General features: G+C 56.3%; 1 protein-coding gene across 4 annotated transcripts; it reads right to left on the bottom strand.

The window, feature by feature from the left end:
* Positions 1 to 206: 206 nt before the first annotated feature.
* On the bottom strand, positions 207 to 20,072 carry LOC148673855 (leucine zipper putative tumor suppressor 3-like). 4 transcript variants are annotated; one of them, XM_088630758.1, is made up of 6 exons: positions 19,238 to 20,072; positions 11,133 to 11,576; positions 10,506 to 11,045; positions 7,056 to 7,376; positions 5,943 to 6,173; positions 207 to 4,379 (listed from the first exon to the last, which is right to left on the bottom strand). In XM_088630758.1, the coding sequence occupies exons 2-6, from the start codon at positions 11,532 to 11,534 to the stop codon at positions 3,819 to 3,821; spliced, it is 2,055 nt and encodes a 684-aa protein (XP_088486884.1). In that variant the 5' UTR covers positions 11,535 to 11,576; positions 19,238 to 20,072; the 3' UTR covers positions 207 to 3,818. The 4 variants fall into 4 exon arrangements, with proteins under 4 accessions (XP_088486884.1, XP_088486886.1, XP_088486885.1 ...); XM_088630760.1 differs by lacking the exon at positions 19,238 to 20,072 and adding an exon at positions 18,681 to 19,222; XM_088630759.1 differs by lacking the exon at positions 19,238 to 20,072 and adding an exon at positions 12,842 to 15,150.
* Between the last annotated feature and the right edge of the window lie 534 nt (positions 20,073 to 20,606).

The raw sequence follows: 20,606 nt of genomic DNA on the forward strand, positions 1-20,606 counted from the left end.
CTTAGCTTCTCTCTCCCTGTTTGTGTGTCTCATGGAGAGCAAGCCGGGGTATGTGAAAAGACAAATTCCTAATACAAGAAATGTCCTGGAGCTACAAGCACATCTGTCCTGGACCTCTTTACCTGTGGTCAGCAGTGCTTGCCCTTTGAGCCTGTAACCATGGAGAGATTGAGAGATTATTCTAGAAAGAGTAGAATGCTCAGATGTATTTTTTCATGTATTTATTGGTTTATTGTTGCTAGAGTATGCTTTCAATCAAGCAATTACAGTTCTTAACATAAATAAAAAGAATTGTAAAAAAACATTGAAGCGTTTTGTTTTCTTCAGACATTACAATAACAACAATAATAAAAAGGAAACACATGAACAGAGTTTGGATATGTTCATTTCTTCTGTACCATGTAGTAGACCCAAAGTAAAGATATATATTTATATATTTTAAAAAATAAAAGCTGAAGTGTCTGTTTAATTAATTCACAATAATCCTCTTAAATTATTCACACGCAATATCTTGGAATACCATTATAGATATATGTACACATCGATAACAATGATATTTACATCCAAGTACACTTTTCTCTCAGGTTCTACTAGAAGTACATAGCAGCAAGTCTAAAGAGGAGAAAGACACTGGTGGAGTGCAGCTTCAGCTCCTCCCACTCAGCAGACCCTACGGAGAGACCTATAGCCTCTGTGGAGCTCTGTGGACCCTATAGAGACCTATAGTCTCTGTGGAGCTCTGTGGACCCTATAGAGACCTATAGACTCTGTGGAGCCCTGTGGACCCTATAGAGACCTATAGACTCTGTGGAGCCCTGTGGACCCTACAGAGACCTATGGACATTGTGGATAGCTGTGGAACCCTGTGGTTCTTCACGGACCCCTGCTGTAGCCTGTAGTGCCCTGTGTATCCCTTGGGCCCTGTGTAGCCTACATCTCCCTGTGGATCCTATAAACACCTATGGACTCTGTGGACACTATAGCGTCTTGCAAACCACACTGAGCCCTGTGGGTTCCTGACCAGCCCCGAGGAGCCCTGTGGGGCTCTGTGCAGTCCTGGGACCTGTGAAGCAATCCTGCCTCTCTGTCTCTCTCCTGCTTTCTCCACCTCTGTCAGTCCCCTCCTCTTCCTCCTTCCCGACTCGATGCTGTTCCACTCTCCCTCCCAGCCCTCTGCCCACCCCTGCCACTCCACCCCGGGTCCAGGAAGGGCTCAAACCATCAGGATTCCCACATTCCCAGATTCACGGACATTTTCAGGAGCCCAAGATTTCCTAAGGTGACATCATTTTCAGGTTACTCAAAACCCCGCCATATTAGTATGAGCAGTTTAATTAAGCACAATTGTCCAGTAGCAGGCATATATGTCAGGCCGTGCGTAATGCACAAGGTTAAGGTAGGCTGAAGTTGTTTCTCTTCCATTTTGGGCTTGGTGTTGTGTCACAGGTGCCAAACTGCTCATTTTAATGGGGCGGGCTCTTCGGGGCAGTGACTGCTGGGACTTCCCGCCCCCTGTTCAAGTCTGCTCGTCTGTCTGTCTGCTGTCTGCTGTCTGCTGCCCCACCAAGCACACAGGCACACAGCTGCTCAGGCCAGAGGGGTCGACCACTGGGCCTCTGCTGCTGTGGCTTTCAGAGCGGGAGTTTGTGACATCGATTATCATCCAGCGTGTCTTGATGGCACGAGTTCGACTCCCTCTGCTGTGCCCTCCGCTCACCTGCTGCGTGGGGTGGCGAGTTTCTGGGGGGTCCGGGGTCGTTCCCTCTCCTGTCCGCCACAGCTGTCCACAGGTCTCCAGGCTCACAGCTTTTTTAATTCAGCTTTAAGCCCCTAATTGCTTTCTTTCACTCAATGAATTCTTTCACTGTATTGAACCAGCTTACCTTTCTTGTCCAATTGAGTCCATATACAATCTTCTCACTCCCCATTTCTTAGAATTTCACCAGAAGATCCAGTTTTTGTTTAAACCTCTTCTGATTGTTCGAAACGGAGAATTTCAAGGTGGTTTTCAAGTAAAATGCTCTATCTGAAGAGGAGCGCAGCCTCATCGCAGCTCCTGCGGCTCGGCTCCCAGGGTCACTAACAGTCCAGGTGTGCGCAGGTGAGCCCTCGGCTGGTCAGCCAGCTCTCCATCTTCTCCAGCAGCGCGCTGCTGGCACTGAAGTCCACACTTATCAGAGAGGAGCCAAATCCCACTGCACAGGCGCAGTCTCTCCTCGGGCCAGGTCCTGTCTGCTCCTGGGGGCTGGCGCTAGCAGGTGTGCACTGACACGGGCCTACCAGCAGAGGGGGTGGTGCAGCATGCTGCCCCTCTCAGGCCAGGCACTGTGTGCCTCTGTGGTCTTGCACCCTGGCAGCTGAAGCAAACAATGTTCATGTAAAGGGTGGCTCAGGGACTTTTACTTTACTTTGTTTAATGGCAGCTACTTGGAAAGAGGTTTTTCTTCTTGTACCAGCGGCGAGGGGGTCTGTGTGTGTAACGAGCTTGGGGTGGACGAGGTGGGCAGGGGAGGGAGTCCAGGGCGAACTGCAGCAGGACACAACACAGCTGAGCTCCTCAGAGCACGACGTTAGTCTACTCTCATATCACACCAGGATTATTATTTCCTTGATATTTGTCTTCAAAGCCACTGAAGCCAGAGCCCTGGCCACTTCCCCACACTGCTGACCTCATGCAATTCATTTTCACCTGACTTATCAAGTTGGATCATTACAACGTGGTCATGTGTTCTGTTCCAGATCATTTTAATGAGATGTGCTCTGGAACACAGTCATACTGCGTTCTGTAATCCAGAGATACAGAACACCTCCACCTGGGAATTTTCTACTGGAATACCTCTCTATGCTCCTGCAAAATATCTGCATGTTCAAATATTTCACAGATTTGCACAAGAATATCTCAGCTGTGCATACCACGATGATCTGTACTGAATATCTGTGTTTTCCCTTCTGGAACACTTCAGTGTCCTACACTGTAATAATCTAAGCTCTCCATACTCAAATACTAGTTTCCTGCCCTGCAACTGCAGTCAGTATTTTCTACTGGAACACCTCACTGTTAATCCTGGAATATCTGAGAGGCATCCCTGAGGAAATACCTGTGTTCCATAGTACGAGAACATCTCAGTGATGATCTGGGGATCGGCGCCAGGCCTCAGTGCTCCTGGACTGACCCGCTGCCTGCAGTTGATCGGCGCCAGGCCTCAGTACTAACGGACCGACCCGCTGTCTGCAGTTGATCAGCACCAGGCCTCAGTGCTCCTGGAGTGACCCGCTGCCTGCAGTGGATCGGCGCCGGGGGTCAGTACTGTTGGACCGACCCTGCTGTCTGCAGTGGATCGGCGCCAGGCCTCAGTACTAATGGACCGACCCGCTGCCTGCAGTTGATCAGCACCAGGGGTCAGTGCTGCAGCTCAGGTAAATTCAATTTCAAAACCGTAGCCCTCATTATCCTTAGATGAGAGATTTAGAAGGAGGAATACAAACAGCTCCCCCAAAACTGATCTGCCTCGAGCGGGCCAGGGAGCTCTCCCAGGCCGTAGACCGCAGGAGGAGTGAGGCTGGACAGCTGCAGCTCCCGTGTCAGTGTGTCAGGCTCCCAGTTTGCATGCCGTCAGCAGCAGCTCCAGTCAGCGTGTCAGTCCAGGTGCCACCAGTGGGCTCAGCGTGAGTAAATGGATGAGCTCCAGTGGGCCAGCAGAGCGTCAGTGCCAGTTCCTCTGTCCCCGGATGGGCGCGGTCCGCGCGGCCCAGCCTCTCTGCGCTCTCCGCAGCCCGGCGCTGCCTCGCCAGCGGTGCCGTGTCCCGGGACAGGCCGGCTAGATCTCCGTCGACTCGATCCGCTCGAGACGGGACGGCCCGCCCCAGGGCGGGGTGAGCTGGGGCGGGGAGGGCTTCTTGTCCTCGGGGGGGGGCGGGGGGGGCAGCGGGAGGCTGGTGGGCGGGGAGGGGAGGCTGATCTTGGAGCTGAGCTGGCCCACCTGCTGCTCCAGGGCCTGGTTCTTCTGGTACATCTCTACGTAGTTGAGCTGCAGCTGGGCCTGGTACTTGAGCACGCGCTCCTTCTCGCCCTGCCAGGTGTGCCGCTCCTTGGCGAAGCTGAGCGCCTGCCTCTCCCTCTGCTGCCTCTCCAGCCTCAGCTCGCCCTGCAGCCTCTCCAGCTGCCGCCGCAGCCCCCCCGCCTCGGCCTGCCGCTGCGCCTTCGCCTCGTCGCTCTGCAGGCTCAGCAGGGCGTCCGCCTGGGGGGGCGGCGGCCCGTCCGGGGGGCTCTGAGGGGAGGGCGCAGCCGCCCGCCCGGCGCCCCCCAGCTCCACCAGCGCTTGCTTCAGTCCCAGCACCTCTGCTTCGAACACGCCCAGCTTGTCCCGCAGCAGAGAGACCTGTGGGGGCGAGGGAGCGCGGGGTCAGTGCCGAACAGCCCCTCACACACACCCCAGGGCGCCACACGGGACAAACAGATTCCAGAGTCAGCTTTGATTGAGATGGAAGAGATGGGGGGAGTAGAGCAGCCAGCGGAAAAGAGCTCTCAGCGCTGGACCGAACCTGGAGAACCCTGGAGCTCGGAGTCCGTTTGGGTCGGACCGCACAGAAAACACTTGAGAGACACAGCATGAGGGGCAGGAGACAGATCACCTGGGTCAGCTGAGTCCATGGTGTCAATGTTGTAGAATGAATTAGGACCGTGTGTGTGAAGAAGGTGGTGCTCATGGGGGATTTTAGTTTTCCTCACACGGATTGGGAAGACCTTTCAGGGATGTGAGCAGCTAAAGTCCTCACTCTGTCTTGACCTCTCTCGTCTATTTAAACAGGGTGAGGAACACAGGCAAGAGAACCTCTAGGGAACTTTGATCAGGATATGATATTGCTTTCAAGTGCACTTTGTACTGCACAGCTGGAGACCTGCACTCCCAGGGGCGCAGACTGCACAGGAGTGAGACAGAGCTCAGGAGACGCAGGCAAGGACAGGAGGGGGATGGAGACAGCAGGGCATGGAGAGGGACGGGGTCGACAGAGTCTGCGTGAAGCTCATTCCAATAGTAAATCAGAGACAGAAAGAACAAAGAAACGTTATTTACAGACCATTAGCAAAGCTGTTCCATCAGTCATTGAAGACATATAATGTCATCCGACTGAAAGAATAGCTAATATACTGCCCATCCTTATAAAGAGAAACTAATCTGAACTAACTGATTATACAGTAAGCCAATAAGTCTTACTTATACCACATGTAAAGTTATGGTAACCATAAAAGATCATTTGTATAAGAATGAAATCCTGGGAGATTGTGTGGATTTTAATAAGATAGATTTTGTTTACATCATTTGTTAAAAAATCTTTGAACAAGCTACATTGTGCATGTACTGTATCTTACTACACTGAGTAAAAAAGATCCACAGGGGGCTGTACTCGGACCAATGCTCTTCTTAATTATATCAGTGATATAATTAGTGGAGTACCACAGGTGGCTGTACTGGGACCACCTCTATACTCTATGTTTTTATCATTTGGAATCGCCAGCGGTGTCCGTACGTCTCGACTCACAGGGATGACCCCTGTCCGGCACGAGGAATGAGAACAGGCAGACAGGCTCCTCCACCACGTCACGGCTCTCTCATCCCGCTGCCGGCTCCTGGGAGATCACAAGCGTCCCTGTTTCACAGAGAAAGCCCGCATGCTTGTTTCGAACAAGCATCCCTGCCAGTGACATCGCACACTGTGAGTACACAGCCCCCACAGAGGAGGTCAAAGGGCTCTCTACTTGATGGATGGGGGGTCCCGGCCGTGAAACCAGACGGCGCAGGGGGCTGCTGCAGCAGGAGGCGTGCAGGGCTCTCCTCCGCCGAGCCAGCGTGACCGGAGACTCACACAGAGGTGGAACAGGGAGCGCCGGAGAGGCTCTTGTGTGCGTGTCCCGCTGTGTTACTCCGACCCGTTCAGCTCACCTCGGCCAGCGTCCTCTGCAGCTCCCCCTCGCAGCGCTCCAGCGCCAGGCTCTTGCTGCTGTAGGAGTCCTTGAGCCCCAGCACCGCCTCCTCGCGCTCCCGCAGCTGCCCGCTCAGCTCCCTGAGCTGCGCCCGCAGCGCCACCATCTCGCCCGCGCGCTGCGCCACCTCCGCCTGCGACTCCCGCAGCTGCTGCTTCAGCAGGGAGATCTCCCCCGCCTTCTGGCACACCTGGGGCGGGGAGGGGAGACAGGTGAGCCCCCGGCAGAACGCGGGCAAGGCCACACACAGAGATCACACCAGCCCCCCTCCCCCGGTCTCTTCCGCTACAGCGCCTCCTGCTGGTGGCTGCCGTGTGGAAGAATCGGTCCACAGAGCCCACAGAGCTCCACAGCTCCAATCGGTCCACAGAGCTCTGTCCAACAGAGCCTGCTGAGCCACAGTCAGCTGGAACAGAATGGGGCAGATGAACACTAACTGTGTCAAAACCAGAGCAGTGGTGTTCTGGGGGACAGTGGAGGCCCAGACCCACACAATCCAGTTCACCCCGAGCACAGACGGCGCCAGGGAGCTTAAACTTGGCCACAAGCCGGCTGAAAGAAAGGACACACAGGGAATTCCATCCCATTATGGGACCACCTAAAATCTCCTGAAAGTTCTAGTTTAAATGTAAGCATTGTCATTTAAGGTATCATCCTGTATATGGGTGAAAGATTTGACTCCAATAAATGGGACAGTTGCCCAGCAAAACCAGTTCATTAAGAATTCTGCAAATACTTTGATCTGCCTAGCTTTTCACAGCACAGCACCACTGGGCCAGTATCATCACCTGAATTGGGCCGCAGCTCACCGAAGGGCAGAGAGCTGCAGTGTCAAACAGCAGGGTTTCCTCACTCCTGCTGCCACACAGCGCCCCGATGCCACTAGTACGCCCCTCACCTCCCACTGGGTCTGTCCTGATCTCCCCCGTCACCTCCTACTGGGTCTGTCCTGATCCTCCCCCCTCACCTCCCACTTGGTCTGTCCTGATCTCCCCCCCTCACCTCCCACTTGGTCTGTCCTGATCTCCCCCCCTCACCTCCCACTTGGTCTGTCCTGATCTCCCCCCCTCACCTCCCACTTGGTCTCCTCCAGGCGAGGCAGGATGTCAGCCTGCTCCTTCTTGTAGTCCAGGCACTTCCTCTCCAGCTCCTCCCTCTGGGCCAGCAGGGCCGCCAGCTCCTCCTGCAGCCTGCGCTTGTCCTGCTGCAGCCGGCTGATCTGCAGCTGCAGTGTCTGCTGGGTGCGCTGCGCCTTGCGCGACACCTGCTGCAGCTTGTTGGCGTAGTTCTGCCGCAGCTCCTCCATCTCGCGCTCCCACACGCGCTGCTTCTCCTCGAACACCTGCACGATGGCGGCCTCGCTCTGGTCCAGGTTGCGGCGCATGTGCAGCACCTGCAGAACAGCAGGGGGCGTGATGACAGGGAGCAGGAGGGCGCCAGAGCCCTTCCAGTCATGCCCTGATGTCATGCTCCCAGTTACTATGTTCAACTGGAGCTGTAGCTCAGCTGTAGCTGTAGCCCAATAAGAGCCCTCCTCCTGATCCTCTCTGTCCAATAAGAGCCCTCCCTCAATCCCCTCTGTCCAATAAGAGCCCTCCCTCAATCCCCTCTGTCCAATAAGAGCCCTCCCTCAATCCCCTCTGTCCAATAAGAGCCCTCCTCCTGATCCTCTCTGTCCAATAAGAGCCCTTCCCCAATCCCCTCTGTCCAATAAGAGCCCTCCCTCAATCCCCTCTGTCCAATAAGAGCCCTCCCTCAATCCCCTCTGTCCAATAAGAGCCCTTCCCCGATCCCCTCTGTCCAATAAGAGCCCTTCCCCAATCCCCTCTGTCCAATAAGAGCCCTCCCTCAATCCCCTCTGTCCAATAAGAGCCCTTCCCCAATCCCCTCTGTCCAATAAGAGCCCTTCCCCAATCCCCTCTGTCCAGTAAGAGCCCTTCCCCAATCCCCTCTGTCCAGTAAGAGCCCTCCCTCAATCCCCTCTGTCCAATAAGAGCCCTCCCTCAATCCCCTCTGTCCAATAAGAGCCCTCCCTCAATCCCCTCTGTCCAATAAGAGCCCTTCCCCAATCCCCTCTGTCCAATAAGAGCCCTCCCTCAATCCCCTCTGTCCAATAAGAGCCCTCCCTCAATCCCCTCTGTCCAATAAGAGCCCTCCCTCAATCCCCTCTGTCCAGTAAGAGCCCTCCCTCAATCCCCTCTGTCCAATAAGAGCCCTCCCTCAATCCCCTCTGTCCAATAAGAGCCCTTCCCCAATCCCCTCTGTCCAGTAAGAGCCCTCCCTCAATCCCCTCTGTCCAATAAGAGCCCTCCCTCAATCCCCTCTGTCCAATAAGAGCCCTTCCCCAATCCCCTCTGTCCAATAAGAGCCCTCCCTCAATCCCCTCTGTCCAATAAGAGCCCTCCCTCAATCCCCTCTGTCCAATAAGAGCCCTTCCCCAATCCCCTCTGTCCAATAAGAGCCCTCCCTCAATCCCCTCTGTCCAATAAGAGCCCTCCCTCAATCCCCTCTGTCCAATAAGAGCCCTCCCTCAATCCCCTCTGTCCAATAAGAGCCCTCCCTCAATCCCCTCTGTCCAATAAGAGCCCTTCCCCAATCCCCTCTGTCCAGTAAGAGCCCTCCCTCAATCCCCTCTGTCCAATAAGAGCCCTTCCCCGATCCCCTCTGTCCAATAAGAGCCCTCCCTCGATCCCCTCTGTCCAATAAGAGCCCTTCCCCGATCCCCTCTGTCCAATAAGAGCCCTCCCTCAATCCCCTCTGTCCAGTAAGAGCCTTCCCTCAATCCCCTCTGTCCAATAAGAGCCCTTCCCCAATCCCCTCTGTCCAATAAGAGCCCTTCCCCGATCCCCTCTGTCCAGTAAGAGCCCTCCCTCAATCCCCTCTGTCCAATAAGAGCCCTTCCCCGATCCCCTCTGTCCAATAAGAGCCCTCCCTCGATCCCCTCTGTCCAATAAGAGCCCTTCCCCAATCCCCTCTGTCCAATAAGAGCCCTCCCTCAATCCCCTCTGTCCAGTAAGAGCCCTCCCTCAATCCCCTCTGTCCAATAAGAGCCCTCCCTCAATCCCCTCTGTCCAATAAGAGCCCTCCCTCAATCCCCTCTGTCCAATAAGAGCCCTTCCCCAATCCCCTCTGTCCAATAAGAGCCCTCCCTCAATCCCCTCTGTCCAATAAGAGCCCTCCCTCAATCCCCTCTGTCCAATAAGAGCCCTTCCCCAATCCCCTCTGTCCAGTAAGAGCCCTCCCTCAATCCCCTCTGTCCAATAAGAGCCCTCCCTCAATCCCCTCTGTCCAATAAGAGCCCTTCCCCAATCCCCTCTGTCCAGTAAGAGCCCTCCCTCAATCCCCTCTGTCCAATAAGAGCCCTTCCCCGATCCCCTCTGTCCAATAAGAGCCCTCCCTCGATCCCCTCTGTCCAATAAGAGCCCTTCCCCGATCCCCTCTGTCCAATAAGAGCCCTCCCTCAATCCCCTCTGTCCAGTAAGAGCCTTCCCTCAATCCCCTCTGTCCAATAAGAGCCCTCCCTCAATCCCCTCTGTCCAATAAGAGCCCTTCCCCAATCCCCTCTGTCCAATAAGAGCCCTCCCTCGATCCCCTCTGTCCAATAAGAGCCCTCCCTCGATCCCCTCTGTCCAATAAGAGCCCTTCCCCGATCCCCTCTGTCCAATAAGAGCCCTCCCTCGATCCCCTCTGTCCAATAAGAGCCCTTCCCCAATCCCCTCTGTCCAGTAAGAGCCCTCCCTCAATCCCCTCTGTCCAGTAAGAGCCCTCCCTCAATCCCCTCTGTCCAATAAGAGCCCTTCCCCAATCCCCTCTGTCCAATAAGAGCCCTCCCTCAATCCCCTCTGTCCAATAAGAGCCCTCCCTCAATCCCCTCTGTCCAATAAGAGCCCTCCCTCAATCCCCTCTGTCCAATAAGAGCCCTCCCTCAATCCCCTCTGTCCAATTAGAGCCCTCCCTCAATCCCCTCTGTCCAATTAGAGCCCTCCCTCAATCCCCTCTGTCCAATAAGAGCCCTCCCTCAATCCCCTCTGTCCAATAAGAGCCCTCCCTCAATCCCCTCTGTCCAATAAGAGCCCTTCCCCAATCCCCTCTGTCCAATAAGAGCCCTCCCTCAATCCCCTCTGTCCAATAAGAGCCCTCCCTCAATCCCCTCTGTCCAATAAGAGCCCTCCCTCAATCCCCTCTGTCCAATAAGAGCCCTCCCTCAATCCCCTCTGTCCAATAAGAGCCCTTCCCCAATCCCCTCTGTCCAATAAGAGCCCTCCCTCAATCCCCTCTGTCCAATAAGAGCCCTCCCTCAATCCCCTCTGTCCAATAAGAGCCCTCCCTCAATCCCCTCTGTCCAATAAGAGCCCTTCCCCAATCCCCTCTGTCCAATAAGAGCCCTCCCTCAATCCCCTCTGTCCAATAAGAGCCCTCCCTCAATCCCCTCTGTCCAATAAGAGCCCTCCCTCAATCCCCTCTGTCCAATAAGAGCCCTCCCTCAATCCCCTCTGTCCACCCTCCCTCCCCAGTCTCTCACCTCCTGCTCCTTCTCCCAGAGGCGGTCCTCCAGGTCTTGGATGATGTCGTCGGAGGAGGGGGAGGGGCGCAGGGGAGGGGCGTCGCTCAGGTGGCTGAGCCGCTGGCAGGAGGAGGAGCTCTTGCCGGAGGAGGAGCGGCCGCTGTCGGAGGCGCTCAGCCCGTTCTGGCAGCCCGGCTTGTCGTAGGCGCCGGCGGTGCCCAGCCGGTTGATGTGGCTGGTGGAGGCGCTGAGCGGCCCCAGGGGGTGGGGGGGGCCGTAGACGCTGCCTGAGCCCGTGTAGGTCGGCAGGCTGGTCAGGGAGTTCCTGCCGGAGTCCGACAGCCCCCCGCCAGCGCCCCCCCGGCCGCCGCCAGGCCTGTCCCGGGCGCCCCCGCCCCCGCTGCCCGCCCCCGGGCTGTCCTGCTGCCCCGCCGCCGCGCCCGCGCCCGCGCCGCGGCCGCCGCCGCTCTGCGGGGGGCACACCAGGTTCTGCATGGAGTGGAAGCTCTTGGGCACCACGGGCTTGAAGGCGGAGGGCCGGACGAGGCCGTCGCTGCTCTGGGGAGGGAGAGACGCAGCCGTGAGCCGCGGGCCGCGCGCCTGGCGCCGCCGCGCGCGCCCGCTCGGACAGGCCGCGGCACGTACCTGCTCCAGCTTGCCCGACACCGGCAGGAGCTTGGGGGGGTTGTGGTTGTCCAGCGGGGCGGCGCCGGGGGGCTCTCGGTACTGAGGCGGCGGCAGGCTGCCTGCGCCCTTCTCGCCGCCAGCCGCCACGTTGTTGCCGCACAGGTCCAGGCTGGCGCCGCGCTGCCCGCTCAGGTACAGGGCGTTGGCGACGGGGGCGCGCTCGGCGCTGAAGGCCCGGTCCTCAGCGGTGCAGCGGCGCGGGCCGGGCCGGGCGGCGCTGGGCTGCGTGCGGGTGCCCACGCTCTTCATGGCGAACTCCTGCTCCCCTGCCACCCCGCTGCCCACGCTGCCCATGCTGCCCTGCCGGCTGGGGGAGGTCGCGGGGTCACTCAGCGCCGGCAGAGTGTCCAACTTCGCCATGGCAACACGCGGGGGTGGAGGGCCAGCTGGCGGGCGGACACACTGCAGAGAGAGGACACACGAGCGTCTCTGTCAGGCCCTGCACCTCTGTCGCAAACACGCCTGGGCTCCGTCTCGACACCGAGAATTCATACTGCGCCCCTCGCAGGCCTCCCAGTGCACTGCGCACACAGGGGTCTGCGTGTCCGCCAGACACACTGGCTGAAGCACGCGCAGCAACTGCAAGTTACAGAGTCACTAGGAGGAAACTAACCCTCCTAAACTGGAGCCCAGGAGAGAGACGCCCTGGCGCAGAGGTGGAGCGCAGAGCCTGCTGGGAAATGATTGCTGCACAGTGGTCTAAACAAAAGTGACACACGCACAGAAAAGTAAAGCAATGTCTGAAAATATCAAGATAAAGCAAATTCTCGGGAAAGTGTCTCATGTACTCTCCCTCTCTCTGGGCTCTACCCACTGGCTCACACTGCCTCCCTCTCTCTGGGCTCTACCCACTGGCCCACACTGCCTCCCTCTCTCTCAGCTCTACCCACTGGCCCACACTGCCTCCCTCTCTCTGGGCTCTACCCACTGGCCCACACTGCCTCCCTCTCTCTGGGCTCTACCCACTGGCCCACACTGCCTCTCTCTCTCTGGGCTCTACCCACTGGCCCACACTGCCTCCCTCTCTCCTGGCTCTTTGCTGGATTTCCACCTTTACATACAGTAAAATACTCTCTAAGCAAATAAGGTTACACAGGTTGTGCTTTTGTTAGTACAGACAACAAGAGCAACAGCAGAAAACCACATTGCTATTTCCTAGTGATAAAGGCTACATGCTTCCTGGACTCAGGGACCAGCCCAGCCTGTGCCAGTCAGAGCCCCGTGGTAAATCAGTGCCCACTCTGGTGAACCCACAGCTCTGACTGGGGACAGCAGGACACGGGGATCCACTCACAGCGCCTCACTTGGGTCAGGGGGCACAACAGCCTCCACACTTATTGTGCATTAAAGATCCCAGCCCAGATTACACTGGATCAACGCGCTGAGCTCCTCGTCCTGCACCAGTTGATCCAGCCTGACCCTCAGTTTCCCCACTCTGTCGCCCGCAGTGCTCAAACCGCACCGTGGGAACCTGTAGCTGCCCCCACGAACCCAGGAACCGAGCCAAAGACTCCGCCTCTCGATGGCCCAGGAATCTGAAACGCTCCGGCCTTTTCATTGACTGTGGCCGCGGACCGGCGGCTGGAGCCAGGTAAAGAAAGTGAAAGTGCGAAGGACAAAGACTGGTTTGGGAACCCGAAGCCCAGCGAGACAGGTGTTTACCGTACCTGAGCGCAGAGGCGGAGCGGAGCTGCTCCCACCTTCCACACCTGTGACTCCAGCGCACAGAGAACAGCCTGTCGGGACCACAGCCGCGCGCCTTTCCAGGAAATCTGGAGACGACTTGCAAACAAAGGTCTCTCTGACAACAGGCAGCCCCTCCCTGTTTCTGTGCAGCCCTCCTGCCCTTCTCTGTGCCCTCACTTCCCCTCCTCCGCTACCCTCTGCTACTCTGCTGCCTCGTCCCGCGCTCCCCTGCTGCCTGCAGCGCACAGCGCCAGGGCAGACACTGCTGCGCTCTGATTGGGCGCGTCCCTCTGTTGTTCAGTGCACCTGGCCCGCAGCGTTAACCCTTCGCTCCTCTGTGTGCCCAGCACACACACTGAGCCACCCTCCGTGGGCAGCAACGCACAGACTGTGACCAGCTCTGTAAGCCTCTCTGTGTCGTAGAAAGGGAGGGTGCAGGGCCTGGCAGCTGGCTAGAATAAAATTCTGGAGGCGACTGCAAGAGTACCCCCGCCCAAACGTCACCCCAATGAAACACAGCAGAACCATCCATGTTCCCTGTGGTACAAAAAGGAATGTATGTGTCAGGCCCTGCACGCTGTACAGGGCTTGTCGTGGGATAAGAAGGTTCCACAGCCTGCTCTGTTTTGTGCTTGGTGTTGTGTCTGACCTTGTTTACTGTATGTCTGAGCCCTGCAAGGAGCTGGTCAGACGCCTCGTGCCCTGCAGTCACGCAGCACGGAGAGGAGCTGGCAGGAGAAACAGGACCCTGCACACTCACTCCTAACTGTCCGGAGGCTCCAGGCTGGACAGCGAGCAGCACACCCCTGGTGCACTTCTGACCTCCCCGGGAGTACCTGTAACTGCAGAGGAACCCCCACATCTGTGCAGCCCCAACAGACAAGCTGCAGGGAAGAAAGGTTTGAAGGTGTGAGGTTCTGCACGCATGACCTGCAAGCATCTCAGGTCTCCTCATCGTAGGAAAGGAGCCGGGCTCGAGAGGAGAGGCAACTGATCGCACCAGGGGCGGACCACTGCTCGAAAGCTGTAGAACCAGAGGCTCTTGGAGTCATTACAGCCATGAGCACCAGTGTATTCCACCACCTCTGACCCCTGCGTGACCTTTCACTAGCCTGTCCTGAGGAGACTGAGGTTTGCCCGTAAGCTGCTAAGGGTTCTGGTGTCTCAGGGATCAGGTTAGCAATGAATTAGAACAAGCAGAGGAGAGCTTTGGGCTCTGGGCTTTGTAATGCTTACATGATCTTAGCTGCTCATCTAACGCTACCCCTGGCTCAACGCTGAGCCCAGACCTGAGCCCAGCCTCGGCCTTCACTCTGAAACTCACCAAGACCCCAAACAGGTGCACTGAAGAGCTTCTGCTCCTTACAGAGCAGAGACAGCGACTCTCTCCCTGGCACTTGGACCCAGCATGACTGATCATTGACCAGGAGAATCGCACACAGTGCTCAGAGCTGTTTACAGCACACACCCCCGTCCAAACTCCACTCTGCTTGGCAGAAGCTCGCAGCACGCACCTACAAACTGACCCCCGACCGGCACACACACAGCTCACGAGCAGTATAACACCCCAGTTGAGCCCCAGGAATGAAACCCCAGCTCCTCTGTCCCAGCAGGTGAGAGTGGGCGGCTTCAGGTCCCAATACGGTTCCCGCTCTCTGATCTCAGAAACAGCATGAGACAGGCTGATATTTCCACCACAGATCTGTAACCACTTCTCCACGGCACACAGACAGGAGAGCACACAGCACACAGCACACAGCACACAGCACACAGCACACAGCACACAGCACACAGCACACAGCACACAGCACACAGCACACAGCACACAGCACACAGCACACAGCACACAGCACACAGCACACAGGCTCCAGCGCTCTGCTGATCAACACAATAAAAGGATCTTACACTAGCTCTCTGACGGAACCTGAGTGTGCTCAAGGCTCAACACGACTCCCATGCCCAGCTGGGGACCTCCAGCAGGTTCTGGCCTCTGCGGGTCCCATACTGGGCCAAAGTGGGGCAACTTCCTGGACAGACATCCTGAAGACTGGGTGCCCAACCTTTGACCTCTGAGCTGGATATTCCACACACACCAGGTGAAGATAGCAAGACCTGTGCAAGCCTCCTTCATGCTCTGACTTAAGTACTTAAGGAAGTGCTTGTCATGCAGACTTCAACAGAAAAGATCCTCCCCTGAATGGGTGAAGGAACGCTGTACTGGGATCAACTGGAACACTGGAGCTGCAAGAGCTGCACTGGGAGCAACTGGAACACAGGAGCTGCAAGAGCTGCACTGGGAATAACTGGAACACAGGAGCTGCAAGAGCTGCACTGGGATCAACTGGAACACTGGAGCTGCAAGAGCTGCACTGGGATCAACTGGAACACTGGAGCTGCAAGAGCTGTACTGGGATCAACTGGAACACATGAGCTGCAAGCAACTGGTGTAACTACAGAGCAGCTAATGCATCTTCTGCCTGCTGAGATCAGGGCAGTGTGCAGTCAAGACAATGTTATATTCCTGGGAGATTTAAACTTCCCCCAATTTTATTACAGACACTGTGATGGGGGTTTAAGAACATAAGACAGGTTATAGACGACAGTAGTCCCTGCAGAGGAGTCCAGCCTGTTCAGAAGCTAGTAGCTCACTGATCCCAGGTTCCTATCCAGCTGTTTCTTGACAGGAACCAGGGCATCGGCTTCAACAACACAACTGGACAGCTAGTTCTAGTCTCCCACCACCCTCTGTGTAAAGAAGTGCTTCCAATGCAGAAGCAGATTATAACTGGAACAGTTGATGATCATGTCAGAGCCCAGTCTGTGAAGAGCCCTAGTCCACAGGAGGTGAGCCCGTGTTACAGAGAGCCCGGTGTCTTCTGGGTATGGCTCCCCCTGAGCTCTTAGTTACATAGTGGGTTTCATGTTAATTAACTTCTAGCCTGGCTCCAGAGTGTTTTGTAGATTACTATACCTTTAACAAAGTCAAAGTTATCAACTGTAAAATATATTAAGAAAACATTAGGTTCATTGTTTAACTGACAATTCAGGTTGGAACAAAACCCAGAACAGACTAGACCCTCCAGGAACGAAAGTCTGAAAACCCTGACCTACTCCTTTCAAACAACCAGAACAGTATTAACAGAACTACAGTGTGTGACTGAGCCACTGTAGAGTTACTGTTGACACACACTTTCCTTCTCAAGAACCTGGGATTAAAATGAGGGTGTATAGTTTATGAACAGCCCACAGTGAAGGAGTGGGAGGGCTTACAGGCAGTGAGCTGGACAGAAGAGAGTGGTTATACTTTCAAAACCATGTTGAAGGTTCAAAACAAATTCATCCCTAAACAATCATGTCCATGTCTAGGAACATAAAGGATGAACACTCTGATGAAAACATGAAGACAACAGCTCAGAGGGAAGAGAGCACTTCCACAGACTGTTTTAAGAGTCCCAGGATTCAAAGATGTAAAAGAGTAAAATGAGCGGCATCTGAAAAAGGAGTCGCCAAGCAGGAGACAGAAAAGAATATTTGCAGCAGAGGCAGAAAATAAGGCAGAGCTGCTTCAGTGCAACAACAGTGAAAGAACAGGAAGGGGTGTATTATTTAATGAGATAATGAGGGATCGATAATGGTAGATTAGAAACAAAAAGCAAACATTCTACGTGAATATTGTATTTGCAACAGAAGATATTAATAACATGTCCCCGTGTTACAGAAAACAAGGTACAAGAAGTGTTAACACACTTGAGAAAGTTGTGGGTGTCTGGAACAGCTGACAGGAATTGTTCATTCCATGCAGAAAGATAATTTAAGAATTCCTGGACTCCCTTCGGATCGCTTCTGATCAGTATTCCAGGCAACGGGCATTGTCAATACAATAAAATGGAGTACTGCATGTAAAACAGGACAACATTGTAAAAAACGTAATTAGAAATGTTTTTTTCTGCAAGACTAACTCACCAAACTGTCCATCCGCACTGAGTGTTTTAATATACACAGACCTAATCAGCTACTGCACTGCAAGTCTCTGTAGTCCGTGTTAAAACACAACGAGCTGCTCTGGACACACTACCGGCACAAGCGAAGGGACGTGACGAGCTTCAGTGCTGACAGGAGGAAAGACTTATCGCTCATTACTCCCTGTTTGACCAGGGGCTGAGCTGGCGCTGAAAAAACACCCCGGTCACTGTCGGCTGGAGAGGTGACCCAGGCTCAAACCCACGACACCTGGAGCCCGCCTGCAGCAAACCGCTTCACTGATTGACCACTGGGCAAGCTCCTGGATCGGCAGTGGACCCACATGTCTCTGCTCTAAGCTGAACCACCCTGCTGCCAGGAGAGTACAATGCGAGACCCTTCTCAAGCAGGGATCTCGCCAGCAGACAGAGGCTTTCAGCCACAGCAGGCACTCCAGAACCTTCCTCTGACCTATGACCTCAGCTCCTAACTGACCCCAATCAAGCCCTTAGACTGACGGGTCTGCTGACCAGCAAGCTCAGAGCTCCCGGTCAGTGCCTGCCTGTCCACTGGCGAGCTGGCCACTGCCTGCTTGTGGCCGAGACAGACTCTGGACCAGGCCGGACTGGACTGGACCCCCCAGGGCCTGGACAGACCCTCACACAGGGCAGGCAGGATCAAGTCCCCTCCATCGTGAGAGAATGGAAGAGCCAGTTACACACTGCCCTGGTCTCTCCTGAGCTCCTCACACTGACAGGGTTACTTCTGAAACCCCACAGCACCGACACCCTCAGGGCACTGTGGGGGGCAGTGAAAGTGCAAGCAGACTGTCAGGGTACACAGATAACAGCACGGAGTCGAACTGGAGAGACCTCATGCTAAACCTGTACACTGGACACAGCTCAGTCCAGACAGGAACAAGCAGATCCACTACAGGACTGAACCTTTCCTGCCTCGAACAGGTTGGACTAAGATTCAAGTATTCACGAACCCCAGAGTCAAACCAGGGGACGTCTTCATCATCTAGGGAGAAACACGAGCCAGAGGGTTAGAGGGGAAACCACACTGAAACACAGGGAAAACTGAGAACAGGAGGCCCTGCGCACTACGAGTTGTGGGTGTGTGGAACAGGTACACAGCCATGATGCTGAAGCCGATACTCTGGTTTCCCTCAAGACACAGCTGGATGAGTTTCTCCCATCAGGACGAGACGGGAGTACTTCTTTACACACAGAGTGTTGGGAGTGTGGAACAAGCCACCCAGCCATGTTGTTGAAGCCGAAACCCTGGCGTGTCTTAAGACACAGCTAGATGAGATCCTGAGATTAATCACCAACAGCTGCAGGGGCCAGGAGGGACAGCTGGGCTGCTGTCCTGGGAGCCTTTGACTGGGGTCACAGCCAGAGGAGGAGCAGGGATCGATCCCCTCTCTCAGGTGACAGGGAGGTGGGGGCGCAGTATTTTCTGATGGGCAGTAAGGTGAGCTGCCTGACTCCTCCTCCCTCCAAACTCACAGCGCAGCACCGCACCGAACCGGACCGGACCGGACCGGGCCGGGCAGGGACAGACAGGTCAGAGAAGAGCAGAGCAGGGGGCTGAGTACTGCACGGCCAGCTCACCCGAGCAGGAGCGCAGCGCCGAGCGCCGGGGCATCACGCCACCCTCCGCGCTCACACGGCCCCACGGCACGTGCTCGCACCCCCCCCCCCCACACACACACAGCTGGCACACTTACACACAAACAGGATTACATCATCGCCCCCAGGCGGCCGCGCGCACGCGCGCATCCACACACACACGCTCGCATCCACGCAGGACCGCCGCGCTCTGCCCCACGGAGACAAGACACTACGGACACACCGGCGCTCCCTGCCCTCTCGGCGGCGCCACGGAGACCCGGCCGGCAGGGCTGTGTGCTCCTTCCTCCCGGGGCACCGGCGCCCAGCCCCGTCCCCAACAGCCGACAGCTCGTCACACCACCCGCAGACACAGTCAAGGTTACAGCCGCGATTACACACAGCAGCGCATCCGAGTTCCTCCAGGAGGACAATATCCACAACATCCGCGACAGACCTTCGCCTCGCACCCGCGCTCCGTGGAGAGGCGAGATCCTGTCTTCCCACTTGCATTACATAACGCGTGTCGGCTCTCGCCAGCCCCGCCGCTGCGGAGAGAGAGCAGCCGCACCGTCCCCCGTCCCCGGCACCGACAGGCACCGACAGGACCGACACCACAGACTCCCCTCTCCTCCTCCTCCTGCCTGCGGGATGCGCACAGCCGGGCAGCGCTCAGGCGCCGCGCTCGGCGGGATCGCGGGGAGGAAAGCGCACAGCCGCGCGGTGCTCGGACTCGTTTGTAATGCAAATGAGGCGCACTCCGTCCTCCGGGTGCTGCTACCTGCGAGCAGCCCCACTTACTGTTGGCAGCGCCGCAATCAGCGTTCTGTGGCTCCGGCCCCCCCGGCCGCCCGGACTCCTCTCCTGCGCCTGCCGGGCTCCCTGCCTGGGCGCTGGGCGCTGCTCCCGTCGCGCCGGGACCTTCTACAGACGAGCGGGCTACACTGCCGTGCGCAGCTCGCACATCGCCTGCCGAGGTGACGCTGGAGACGAGCCAGGCTGCCAGTCCCGCACACCGCCGCGACTCTGCACACGATCAGCTGGCTCACACGCCCACCTCCGCCCCGCCCCCCGCACGCCGCAGCTCCGCTCGGCACAACACCCGCAGCGCGCCTGCGCAGGACGCGTTAACAAGAGCACCCGGCCCGGACCCCGGACCCCGGACCCGTCCTGTCCGCGGGCGCGGGCGCTCGGCCCCTCGTGTTACACAGCTGCCACCGCAGGGTTGGTTCCGGTCTGCTCCGTCTTGTGCCTGGCGATGCCCTTCACGTGATTCAGGATTGCAATTTGTTATAGTCACAGGTTGGGAGATGCTGTGTGGAAGCTACCAACTCCTCTGGACTTGGAAGGGCTCATTTTAAAAACACAGGGCTCTTATTATGATGTAAAATACTGTACGACAATCCTGATGTTATTATCCAGCTTTCATCCACCAAAAGCAAAATAGCAGCCCCGTTCAAGCCTCTTCAGCTGCAGATCAGCCCAGTCCAGACTGAGCCAGAGCTCCAGAGGACGGGATGACAGTGTGATGTCATCGTAGTGCTGCGAGTGACTAGCGCCACCTGGTGTCTGCTACACTGCTGTGTGTGCTGAGATCAAGAGGTCCACCTCCATCAGATTTGAAATAATTCGTTAATGTTTCCTCACATTCCTGCAACACGCTTCATCCCAAGCTCTTCCCAAGTGGAGCCCACTCTTCAGGACACTGCAGAGGGATCGACTGTGAGGCCAGTGGCCACAGGAAGAGCTGCAGAGCTCAGCTGGTGAGGGGGAGAAGAGGTCCATGAGCTGACAATCTCCCGTCAGTCCACCAAGATGGCCTGTGTTCAACTGAAAGAAAACACCTTAAATCTCTCATGGAGTCTGGAAAAAAGCATCTGAGCGATACTGCACATGTGGAAAAAGGTACAAAGTAAAAGTGGCAGAATTGGAGCTCTGGGGTTGGATCTGGCGTGTTGCAATGTGGAACACCGCCCAGTGAGCACCAGCCCGACGGTCCAGCAGGGCCTGGGAAGCTTTTCAAGGCTGATGGGAACATAGAGCAAAGTACTGTCACACCCAAGAGGAAAACCTGCTTCACAGGTGGAACTGGGACAAATGTTGACCTTTCAGCATTAAAGTGGCCCAGAGCTACGCAGCTCACCTCCTCCAGGACCCCAGTCAGAGCCCA

Source organism: Lepisosteus platostomus, chromosome 4, assembly GCF_059453375.1.
Source record: "Lepisosteus platostomus isolate fLepPlt1 chromosome 4, fLepPlt1.hap1, whole genome shotgun sequence".
In the NCBI taxonomy this organism is placed as follows: Eukaryota; Metazoa; Chordata; class Actinopteri; order Semionotiformes; family Lepisosteidae; genus Lepisosteus; species Lepisosteus platostomus.